Here is a 12,960-nt window from a genome sequence, read left to right on the forward strand (position 1 = left end):
TTAAAAATAGCAATTTTTTATTTACAAATATTTCAGAGTCTTAAATACTGAGGGATAACATAAAATTTGCTAATGCTACAATAAACATCTGTATTTGAAATGTTGAAAAAAAACCTTAAGGCTCTTTCAACGTGTCTTATGAAATAAAAAAATAACTCATAACATTCACAACCATCCATAATTAAGCTATTACCAGCAGTAAATCTTACGATGTTTTACTAAAATCATCATAAAACTAAACATCACATGGCCAACAACAGTCAGTTCATAATATGTGCAACACTTCTGTTCATATTCTCCACCAGTGTTCACTACAATGCTCAGTGTATCGCCCATTAAAAGGGAATCAATGATATATCACAACCTGAGAAGTGATGAACAATTACAAGTGTATCATAAATACATTATTGCATTAAGTTTTGCATATAGATACAAATTAAACTTAAATACACTAAAATTGTGTTCCTTTAGTGGCCTCCTTTGTGTCCTCATCTTTAGACATGGCTGGGTTATCGTACATCTCCAGACTTGGCTTCCTGCTCGTCTCAATCGCTTCCTCCTCCTCATTTTTCTTGCAGCACTTGCAGCATTTGCAGCAGCAGCAGCAGTGTTTGCAACAAAAGCTTGAAGCTGAGGTAATGATGCTATCCCACGGGGCCATCGAATGCAGGGGCCGGGGTAAAAAGTCCCAGGTACGGAGGAACTTGGGCAAGAAGCGTCGGCAGCGAGATTGCATCACATTGATAACGATCACAAAGATAATTAAAGCAACGAAAGGCACACCGACGCCGACCAGTACTTTCCAGCCAGCCATTGACAGACCAAAGACAGTCAGGGGGAAAACCAAGAAGACCAAAATCAGGTAGATGATAGCAAACCAGCGATATTTGGCAGTTTTGTTCCCTAGCCCTCTTGCCAACCTGATGGGCAACCGCATGAAAGGGATCGGGTACCACAGTGCAATGCCAAAGATGTTGAAGAAGAAATGGCAAAGTGCAATCTAGAAAAAAACAAAGAAAGATTGGATTTAAACAAGACAACCACTGTGTGATTTCAAATAAAAAATAAAGGATGGATATGATAAATGGATTTTCCTTTAAAAAGATTTCGTTTTGTTTTTGATAAATATATGCTTAAAGGGATTAAAGTTATTGTAATGCATCACTTGGAAAGCCGGAATATCTGTGCAAATGCATCAAAATAATTTTGTCTCGCTGAAAACCAAAAATGTTGTCGTGTAAGTGGTGCTGACAGAGTAGTGCCAAACACTGCCTTTTCTATAACGGTGGATAATTCCCCCTTCATAGTAAGCACTAGGCTATTTCTGTATTTTATCACATCTCACACATTTAACTTGTTTAAGGCTTAAAGCCTAATAACACAGACTGCTGTGAAGGTCTGACAGTTTCTTTAGACCTGGTGAGTGATTCTTGGTGAATTGGGCAAACTGGGTTTGCTAGCTAAACTCCACAAACCACTGAGTGACATCTTTGTGGCAACATCCTTCTTTTATAAACAGTCTATAGTCTGAACCAACTGACCAATGAGCATCACCTAGCATAGCTGTAAGCAGGCATATGAGAACAGTTTTTAATTGTTTCTTACCTGCAGAGAGTTTTCTAGTGTTTCTCCAGGGCTAGCCATAGCAGCAAGTATAGATGTTGTTGTTGTACCAATATTTGACCCCAGCGTCAGAGGATATGCTCGCTCAAGGCTAATAACACCGATACCTGACAAAAAAGATAAACAAAATATAAGATCTGGTGACAATTAAAAAAGACAAACAAAAAAACTGGTGTAATAATGGCTTACCAACAAGAGGAGTTATAGCTGAGGTGAAGACAGAGCTACTCTGAACCAGGAAGGTCATCCCGGCTCCCACCAAAATTGCAACATAGCCCATGAGAAAGGTGAAGGGGAAGGGTAGGTCTGTCATCAAAAAGAAACACATGATGTGAACATTATATCTACATGACCAGAGAAAACAAGCATTTCATTCTTAATAGTAAATGTGTCTGAGCTTTTTCCATCACACAACAGGACCGCTCGACCTGAACGTGAGCCAGAAGCAACAGGAAGGCTGTGCCTGTGTCGCTCATCAAGCATCACCACAGAAGCAGATGTGCTGACTATCAAACAGGCTGAACATCACATGCAAAAGGCTCGTTGCTGGTTTTGTACCTGTGTTGAGCACCTTCTTGATCAGCACAGCCACCTGGCCCTTCAACATGGAGTTGAGCAGCTTGACGATGAGGATGAGACAGGTGCAGAGGACGAACAAAGACCCAGCCAGCAGAATGAGGCCCACGGCCAACTCTGACAAGGTCGTATTGGCAAAGATGTGATTACCTGCAAAGGATGGTGAAAGAGACAGACATATGGAGTAAACTCTGGTTAACCGAGCTCTTGTAAACACTAAGAATTGAGAAAAATTGTAATTGTGAAACAAGCTACACAAGTTTATGATTTTATGTAAATGTAAACAAAAACCTTTCTAAACAAAAACCTCTTCAAGCATCAAACCATTTCATTTAATTGGAAACAGCATGCTTTGAAGAAGTGATCCATTTTATGGTCATGTGACACTTCAGCCAAACAACATGAATGGACCTATTGAGGAGGTAGACGGGTTAAGGGAGAGTATTTGCTGAGTCACTGTAACGTCTCAAAGGTGGTCATTGTCTCAGCTTCGGAGAATCTGGTCTAAAGAGGTTGATGTGGCCGAATGGCTCTCTCATATTTCACCGAGCTTTAGCAGATCAGGTAATCCTAATTGCTTTGTAAATTTTCTTTCCCCCCCTTCAGAAATGGCATGGATGTATGCTCACATCTCTTTATGTAATTGGTAAAAGTCTCATTCATCTGGGTCCAAGTCTGGTTTCCTTCCTCCCAGCAGATGTCACCTGGTTGGCAGGTGTTCACTGTCACATTCCAGAAAGTCTGAAAGAGAAAGCAGAAAGTATAAGAACAAAAGCAAGCCTCGACGCAGTGGCTACTGTAGCTGTACGGCGTAATCTTATTCAACCTCTTTATGAGCTAACACAAGGCAACATTAGTCATCAAGAGAAAACCTGATCTAACCACAGCTTTATGTGTGTTTTTACAGCTGTAAATACTAGTTTTGTAACTAGGTCTTGTTGATTTCTTACCGTGTTGGTCTCTGTTTTGCACCATTTTTTTATCAGACTCTTGTTCATGGCAACCTTGTCATCAGTGGCAATTGCAGAGATAACAGATTTGTCGAGCTAAGAGAAGAAACAGTTTTTTAAATGTTTTAAAAATGGCAATCATACTTGATATTGATAACATGGCCCGGTCTTATAGTTACCTGGATGATGGATTTTGTCAGAGGGTCTGTGATGACCTTGAGCAGTTCGGGGGCGTCTTCTCCGGACTCGAGATGAAAAGAATCGATGATGAGTTTGGTGACTTTGTACAGAACGCCTGTGGCAGCTTCCAGCGGCAGAAGAATCAGGACAGAAAGCCAGTTGAAGAAGTCGTGGACTGTAGCACCAGCAAATGCCCTGAAAAACAAGAACACTCGGTCTAACATCTGCTAGAAACGGTTTGTAGAGTTAGTGTAATATCTCTATGTTTGCATGCTGTCGTTTACCTGCGGAACTCATTCCGATCTCCTGCCTGCATCATAGCCACAATAGTGTTGGTGACAGATGTTCCGATGTTGGCTCCCATAATGATTGGCACTGCCATTTTAACTTCCAGTACTGCAAAAGATAATCGACATTTCATTCACGTGTAATAAACTAACACTGCAGTCACTGTTAGTATTTTAAGATATAAATATCACACATTAAACATTTAGATTGTTTCTCAGAATAAGCATTTTTGAAACTGTCACCTTGAGGTTCTATTGTGAGTTTACGACACATTTGTTTGAGTATACCGGACTGTAAAATGTGTGCACATGCCTCTTCCATGTATTTCTACTTACGTCCAGAGGCGACCATGCTGACCACGATAGAGGAGGAAGTGCTGGAGCTCTGCACCAACACTGTGACTAAAACCCCGATCACCAGCCCAGCCACAGGGTTAGTTAGCACCTCACTGTTTTTGAAGATGTCACCAGCGGCTCGGCCTGTACACACACGCACACACTGAGGTAAAAATACAGCTCTCCATGCACATTACATAACCTGGAAGTGGTTTGTTTTTGTTTGCTTATTTATTTGTTTGTTTGTTTGTTTGTTTTACCTCCCACTAGCTGGAAAGCAGAGCTGAGAACATCAAGTGAGCAAATAAACATGTAGAGAAGTCCAAGCAGCAGAACCAGCTTCAGAATACCGGTTAACACTCTTAAAATCTTCCCCTTTGTGTCTAGATCTGTTAGCAAAAAAGACACAAAGCACTGAATCAGTCTGGCATTGTGAGGAGATCCACGCTGTATAGAGCAGTCGCAAAAGCGTGCTGCCTTACCTGACCACTTGACCCCAGTGTCTTTCAGCTCTGGGAGATCCCAGGGATCCTCCGCAGCCTCCTCATTCTCCTTCACCAGGACCAGAGTGGAGTAAGCCGGTGGGAGACTCTCTTCTTTAGACAGAGACTTCTCATCTAAGAGAGGGATTGCGGGGGGGAATTGTGAGAAACTAAAGTTGCAATAACAGTTTGAGGAGGTCAAAAATATCCACAAGAAAAGGACATACCGATAGAGGAGGAGTTATCTCCCTCTACTTCTGGTCTAGGAGCCATGATTATCTGAGAAACAGAAAGAAGGCAAGAGTTTCAATAGTTTTAGTGTTAGTCTGTATTATTCACCTTTTCAAAAATAAAATGGCTATCCCCCAAAAGCAATCTATCACACTTTTTACTCTGTCCACTAAGCAGCTGTGCAATAGTCAGCGTAATCCAAGATGAAATTCTAGCTTTACCACATCTGTATCTGCTCAGCAGTTGATCATAATTAAGACAACAAAGAAACACAATAGTGGTAGCACTGTTACACCCGTGAAAGACAATCAGCAATAACATCTGTCCAAATAGCGGATATTTTTAACGCAAGCCACTGAATCCTCCAGCTATTTCTCGCAAATATCCTCAAGATTTCAGGTGGCCTCGGTCCTGCCGAGAAAGATAACGACGGCAGCCGGTGTACGCACCTGCAGCGGAGCGCCTTTGTGTCCAGATCTGTGAGAGGGGAGCAGGAGGCTTCACCTGAGTTACCTGTTGCTCACTCAGAGGCTGAGTGCTGCTTTTATAGCGCCGCGCAGAGCGCACACCCGCACACCCGCTGCTGACAGTTCAAAGATCACGCACACATGTGCAGCAGGCATGCTGCATCTGCAGGCGGGGGCAGATAAACCCAGTTAGACATGACTTGAATTTCTGAGGGACTAAAAACTAAGACTGACACATTTCACGGTTTTCAACGGGGGAAAGATGGATTTTTTTTGGTGTTAATTTGTCTATTTTTGACTCGTCTTTCTAAAGAAAGTTTTTTTTAATGACCTTATTTTTTTGACAATGTCTACTATTAACCGTCTACTGAACTTACAGCAAAAACAAAAACAAAAACACGCAAACAAACAAACAAAAAGTTTCCACCTGTCTTCAGTCTGTGGGCTGGGGTACAGGTGTAACGAACTCAAACATGCTCCCCCTGGTGGCATGAAATGGCAATTCTTCTCATATGCCAATAAAACCAAGTTAAGTTTCAAATAAATCCACCTGGAATTTTGTCTTTTTGATAATTTATTTTAACATTAGGTGGTTTCATCATTCTTCAGATAAACCAATTATTTATGTGAAAATTAATCATCGTGTTGATCCCCTGGTCTTTCCACGATGTCATGCACTGTGTCGTTAAATATTTCACTATATTAAAGGATTACGGGTTGTAACACACTGATCTTATTTCAGTTTAAACCAACAGCGACTGATCGCAACTGTACTTGTAATATAAACAGAACTTAAAACAAGTAATATTAAATATAACTGTAATTGCATGCATTATCTCCACAATCTTCAAAGAAGCCCAAGCATTTGTCTGCACACACTCATAAGCTCATGCCACCCACTCAGCCACGCACAGGTTTACAGCTTCTTAGATAACACACACACACACACACACACACACACACACACACACACACACACACACACACACACACACACACACAGTCTTTTTTTTACCTGCCTGTCTTTATTGGTCACTACATTATAGTCTGAGATTATAGTGAGAGATACGCAGAGATAGGATTTTAACGATGCACTGCATTATAATAACTGGTGTGAATATAAGCAAATGATTAACCAGCAATCATGTTACAGTTACTCCCACCATGCAATAAAATAATAACTATCTAGCTTATAAAAAAAAGGGTTCACTGAGTTGATTGTAATTATTGCCCATCTTGTTATTGTTGGTTTAGATTTTAACGTGGAAAATCCAGGAGCAGTTGCTGATTTTCTGGTAGATTTTGGACAGGCTTCTTTGGCTTAGGTGATTGTGTTTTCTTTTGAGACTGAACTTTACTCCATGAAAATGAATTTCAAAGGTTCCCTTAAGAGTTCCTTATTCGTAAAATCCAGTTTGGTTACTGGTTATTTTTCCATCTAGACTTGGATCCCTTTAGATGTTTGGCAGCACCTGTTTAACAGTGTGTCTAGCTCGTCTTCTGCACTTTTAAAAAGTTTTAAATGTACTGTGGAAAAAAAATGTGTTGGTTGACGTCACGTACAATAAACCCATTCATTTGTTAGTTAAATTTAATTAGATTACATCAGCTCAGTTTTTTCTCTTTTAATTAAATTCAAGCCTTTTATTTAAGTAAGTAGAGCCAAATTTGTTTGAATTTATCCTACACAGGTTAAAAATGTATGTAGAACAAAATGAAATCTTGTTGAACGACTCTTGTTTAATGAACCAATATAAGGTTTGATGGTTTTATCATTGCATGTTTCAAAAGAAATACATGAACCCCATACTTTACAACAAATACAAAAAAGTAGTATTTCGTGGAAAAACAACACACCCTGGCCACACACACAACACAGCACACACACACCACACACACACACACACACACAGGCACACACAACACAGCACACACACCCACAGTATCACTATATATATAGTACTTATATAATAAAATATATAATAGTATATATATATATTATATATACTATGATTTTACACACACATATGGAGAAATACACAGAGAAAATACAGCTTACCAAGATATTTGTTTTTATGATAACCAAAAGAATGCACCTATCAAAATTACAAACACAATTACAAAAATTTATAATAATCAAAGAAAATATTTTTTCTATTTTCTTGTGTTTTCATTTGCTTCCTTTAATAGTTTAAAAACACCTGACCCTGTATCTTGTAGCTCCAAAAAACAGCCCATAGCCTACAATCAATCACTATACTGTACTACTTGATTACTGCACAACCAATAAGATGATTGCAGCTGCAGGCAGTATTGGGTACACAGTGTTCAGCCAAACAAGTGCACTGACAAATTAAGACTATTATACCCACAAAAGAAAGGCTTACTTCCATGCAAACCTGCAAAGAAAATATGATGTGACACTGGAGGCTGAGATACAAATCACAAATACTACTAATATCACACTGCATGATATGAAACTCTTAGCAAATAAAGAAAACGCAAATGAGCAAACAAAATTTTGAAATAAATCAAAGCTGCTCTGAGAGCTGAAAATAGTCAAGCAAGCATGCAAAACGTGTTAACAAAGCAACATTCTGTCTTTAATCTACATTACTGAGTTTGTGTAGCTTCTCATTATTTGACATCTTAGTGAACTTACCAAGGTGTTTTGGTTTATTTTACTCTATAATCATTTTTAATATACTTATACTTGTATTTTGGTTCTGTTTTATTACATCTGACTCTTTCACATTATCAGCTTCTCATCGGTCGTCTGTAAAGCCCTTTGAACCACACTAAACTGCAAAAAAGTGGTAAACAAATAAAGTCTGACTGATTGAAGAGTTACAGTGTGCCTTATGAAGCCATTGCGTGGTATACAGTAACAGGTTTAATGAAATAATAATGAAAATAAAGAAAAAAGATCAGATAAATAATAAACAAAAAATAATTTTTTAATTTCACAGACAATTTAATGCAATAAAATATGCAGAAGAAACAGCTCCATGTTTAAAAGTGAACAAAGCTTGTGTATAATATCGTATAGCCATTAAACTAACATGTGAAAGTAGTTAGCTACTTTATTTTTCTATATCAGTCATCAGATGCACCTTGAACCTGAACAACTCATCCATTCTCTTATTAATCTGTCGTAGGTCCAACGGTGCAACTGGACAGGTCACAAGTCTATCACAGAGCCAACATAGTGAGACAGCCACTCAGCCACACCCAAAGTCCAGTTAACATACATGTCTTTGGGAGGAAGATTGAGTATCTGGACAGAACCCAAAGAGGACACAGAGAAAACACACAAACACCACACAGAAAAGCCTCCAGCCAGCCGGTGGATGTGCCGTCACGAGACCACTGCACCACTGAACCTGAACAAATGAACCTTAAATCTTATTTTGAACTTATCACATGACAAATATTTTCTTTGTGTTGTTATTGCCGGCTGTATAGGTAGTAAATCACCAACACATTTTCATTATTCCATCAAATATTCCTTTGCTACATTTCAAATGGAGTAATTCGTATCTGCTTTAATTATTTTCTAGATAAAAGACATAAAAACTGGTGGGGCACTTTATCCTGAGGTGACTATTGATTAAATATCTGTTTATCTCTCTAATGATTGTGCATGGTTCTCTGCGCCTGGAGGCTTAGCTTCTGTGCAGTTATGAGCAGTAATATTATTTGATTGGCTCTAACTGTGTTTCTGCTCAGACCACAGTGTACACTCCAATTAGTACTATCCATGTGACTGAGGATCCAAAGCATGTTGTCATATATGAAGTTGCCTCATGAAGTAGCCATATATTTCCAGTGTGCCTGGTTATTTATTGACTAACCCATTGGGTTTGATGCGGTACGTTCTCCCCTTGTGACTATAACGGACCCACATATGATAGAAAAATCAGCTGAGACTCTCCTTTAAACTTTGGACTTCTGCTTTGATCGTTCCTCCACCCACATACTAATATAATACTTTGTGGTCATGTCTGCAAATATGTGTATATATGGGGGAAAATTTATATATATATATATGTTTTTTACCTTTTAAAAAATTTTATCTCAAAATATTATCCCTTTACAAATTGGTATATAATATTTTCTTACACCTTGTATAACACATCTTAAATACTTTTCTTTATGAGAATGGTCATGGTATCAAAGTCAATGATTGCCCGAAGAGCTGTTGAGTTGATTCCGTCTATCTGCCATGCTGGCACAGTCCACAGGGGGTCAAATAGCTTGCCCTCTCGTTATGGCCAAGGAGGGCCGCCCTCAAGTACTAACCGTGAGTAAACTGCAATCTATAAAACAATAAAACACTGTTGTTAGAATTTGTCCTGACTGGTTGAATCTCTGAGGGTGGTAAACCTGAGCAACTGTCAAGGTTATAACCAAAGCAACAGTGTGATGGATGGTTGGTGTCTATCTAAAGGTTTCTTACTACTCCAGAGGGACTTTTTAAAAGTTCAAACACTAAAGTTGTATTTAAATTGGCTTATTGGAAGACTGATCATCATAATAACATCATTCACACTGACCTTTTGCAGCATGGAAAGCCTCTGTTTGCTTGAGATAGAGAGCAACATTTGGTGTCTGGAGCTGCTGAAATAAAGGAAAACCCCCTCACATCTTACATAAAACTGCAGTTAATCCTTAATAGAAAGAAAGTAGCCTAACACCACTGTGTTTGCACTGACTTGAGTGAGACCCTGCTGCCTCCACATGGCCATAGTGTGGACTGAGACTGATGGATACAAGGCATCTTAAAATGGACCTATCAGAGGCTGTGTGCAAATTTCCATTGTGTCTGATGGAGCAGCCTCTGTAGAAACATTAATTACTCTCTGATGTATGTTACTTGGTATAGTGTATGTGGTGTTGGGCATTGGTTGGTTGCAGCCGCTACTTAGTTAGCAACACTTGTTGGCCTGTTAGCTTACAGTATGATGCTTTTATATTATGAATTACCTTTTAGATTTAAAATGACTGAGTCAGTTTCTATGATGAGATGTATTATTGTGCTTCATATTGATATATAAAAAAAGAAACCCTGTGCAAACCTTTATTAAGTCTCCTTAAAATTGAGTTTTGTTTGCTAAACATGAAAAATTGAAGAAAGAGCTTTAATTGCTTTTGTTTTGTATGCAGTGTCTATCTCACAGGACTTAGGTGTCTCACATTTCATTAATTTCTCACATGCAATATAAATAAATGAATATGAATCAAGCTGACATTATGCTATGTGACATCCATGAGAAAGGGGCCGCTTTCATAATATGAACCATAAAAACTTTATACGCAACACAAACATTTACCGTTGGAGAAAATTTAGAGTGATACATTGTGTTGTATTTGCACTTTAGCCACCTTTTTAAAACTACACACACTTTTAGCTGAAAAACATGCAGCGATGAAATATTTTCACATTGTGTCTACAGGTCTCCCCCCTCAGGAGTCAATGCACAATCTGTCCTAATCCTCTTTTCTTCTTTTCTGTCCCCAGGATGGAGCTTCTATGAAATGAAGTTCACACGTGTACCAGTAGATGGGGACATATAAATGCCAAAAGGTTGGCCTTGGTGTCATGGTTAAAAGCAAACCTGGAAGCCTTAATGTTTGGTCTCACACAGTTAACACAGTGTTTGTTTAAGGCTGAGCTCACTGTATGAATTTGAAGTGAGGGTTAATAAGTGTTTACTTGTTTTCTGCTCTGTGTGCACTCGATCAACAACAGTCCTGCCGGTAGAAACACAAGTATGCGCTCTATAGAAGTGCACTTGTTTTGTGAAGAAGCTTATTTTTAGAGACACGTTTTATTCGTGTAACTTAAATACACACTATAAAAAATACAATCGGGAAATGAATTAAAAAGTTTAATTTAATTAAAAGTTTACCATCTGCAGCATAACAGCTGAACTACACACGTTAGATGTACTTTTAAGTGTATTTAATATTAGTATTTAATATTTAGATGTGAATGCAGATGCTGAAACAGCTGAAGGTTGTTTTCGAGCTGTGAAGATAAACACTCTGTGGCATCTACTTCAGGTTTATCACAATTCATAAATGTCTGCGACAAGTTAAGAGTCACAAGAATCACAGAGGCTACATTACAAGATAATAGCTCCATAGAAGCCAGAAAAGGCTTTATGGAAACATGAGATCAAAGTGAGAAGGACAAGAAGTATCCTTTTCATGTGTTCTGTCAAACCTGGAGGAGGTGCTGTGAGGCCTGGGCAAAACTGGCTTAGTCTTAGCTGGATAATATTAAGAAATTTAGATAAAAAAGTTCTGTAACTGTTTTAACAGTTGGTTGTGTTTTGTAATTATGTTTTAATTATTCTTTTAATTATGTTGTCTTGCTGTTTTGTGATTTTGTTTTCCCCAAGTGTTTCCTAATTGTTTCACTGATTGTTGTGCTTAAATGTGCTCCATATAAATGAACTTGTGTATCTAGTTACCTGTGTGTTGCCCATATGCTTCCTTGCCTATTACTTTTAAGTTTTTGGCTTTTTTACTGCCTAAGTTTGAAAGATGTTTTTTCTCATGGTTGGTGTTACTCAGTGTGGTTTCGTGTCCCACTTTATGTTGCCTCCACCCTTTTTCGTTTCTCTGTCCCGTCTTAATTGTTTCCACCCGTGTCTCATTTCCTCTGTGTATATCTACTGGCCGTGTCTTTATAGATGTTTTTTTTATTCTCATGTGTGTTACTATGCTACCTGTCTTTGCCTTCCTGCATTAGCTTTTTTTTTTTTTTTAATTTATTTTTTTAAATAATTAGGGATCAGTCTCTTTTCAATTAAGTCTTTTTTTTTTATCTGGGGCTGGCTCAATAATGGTTGAATCATTAGAAATCGCTTCACTCTCATTACTGGACCTTCATCCCACAACAAGGGTATGGCTCCAGTTGCACTGTGTGTGCGACCAAAGATTTTATCATTATCAAATAAGTTGGAAAACCTTATAAATAAGCCAGTTGCCAGATTTCAATCACGCAGGGTACTTTAAATGCTGAAGACGATACTCTGAAGGCTTTAAAGGTCTGGAAAATACTTCTATAACATATATATATTTTTATTTGTCAGTCTTGAAGCCATCAGCTCACCCAGATATTAAAAACAGGCCCTTAACTTTAAAATGTCTTTTTGCATACATGATAAAATACAAATGTGCACATAAATTCTTAAAGCCAGTGTCTACATTGTCTCAAGTTGCATTTAGATGTTAAAGATGCCTAAACAAGTAGAAACACTAAATTTCACTCAAGCTATTATGTTGCTGTGCTAAAAATAAGAAAGTCTGTTCTTATTAACTGGATGAATGTTTGTCAAAAGTGTCCCAAAACGCTCCTGTTATCTGATGCAGCAGACCACCAGCGCCGTGCATCATGGTAACCGATTGCTGTTATTTATCTGATGTTAAGGCCTGCTTTCCAGCTCAGCTCCCATCAGCCAGTATATTCACTGGTGCCGAAACTTGGATGACCTTGGTAGTGATTGATAGGAAATCCTGATTCATAAGTCCTCCACATACGCTGATAGGAATCCATTCCTCTTTCTTCTTATCACACAGCAGGAGAGGTGAAGTATTAAGTGTTGCTGCAGAGACAGGAATTCATTTTGCACCTTTCCTGTAAATTTTTTAAGACATGGAAACTGCAGTTCTTGTCATGAAGGCTTTCCGTGGTTGTTTACAGTCGGTGATTTTGACAAGAATGCAGGAATGAAGAAAACAGCAATTTAAAGTATTTCATTTTTAAGAAAATTTTATTATGGAATGTTTTTTTTTTATGTTTTGGATTTTTTTTTTG

The 12,960-nt window shown here is 38.3% G+C and overlaps 1 protein-coding gene across 1 annotated transcript; it reads right to left on the reverse strand.

The window, feature by feature from the left end:
* Positions 1-5,198, reverse strand: slc34a2b (solute carrier family 34 member 2b). Its single transcript, XM_005923015.2, has 13 exons — positions 5,115-5,198; positions 4,662-4,713; positions 4,435-4,569; positions 4,213-4,341; positions 3,953-4,096; positions 3,614-3,725; positions 3,329-3,524; positions 3,150-3,245; positions 2,829-2,940; positions 2,182-2,349; positions 1,813-1,929; positions 1,606-1,730; positions 1-1,000 (listed from the first exon to the last, which is right to left on the reverse strand). Exons 2-13 carry the CDS (start codon positions 4,705-4,707, stop codon positions 452-454), a joined length of 1,929 nt encoding a protein of 642 aa, XP_005923077.1. The 5' UTR covers positions 4,708-4,713; positions 5,115-5,198; the 3' UTR covers positions 1-451.
* Between the last annotated feature and the right edge of the window lie 7,762 nt (positions 5,199-12,960).

This window comes from Haplochromis burtoni, unplaced genomic scaffold (assembly GCF_018398535.1).
Source record: "Haplochromis burtoni strain Fernald_Lab_line unplaced genomic scaffold, NCSU_Asbu1 Contig_61, whole genome shotgun sequence".
Classification (NCBI taxonomy): domain Eukaryota; kingdom Metazoa; phylum Chordata; class Actinopteri; order Cichliformes; family Cichlidae; genus Haplochromis; species Haplochromis burtoni.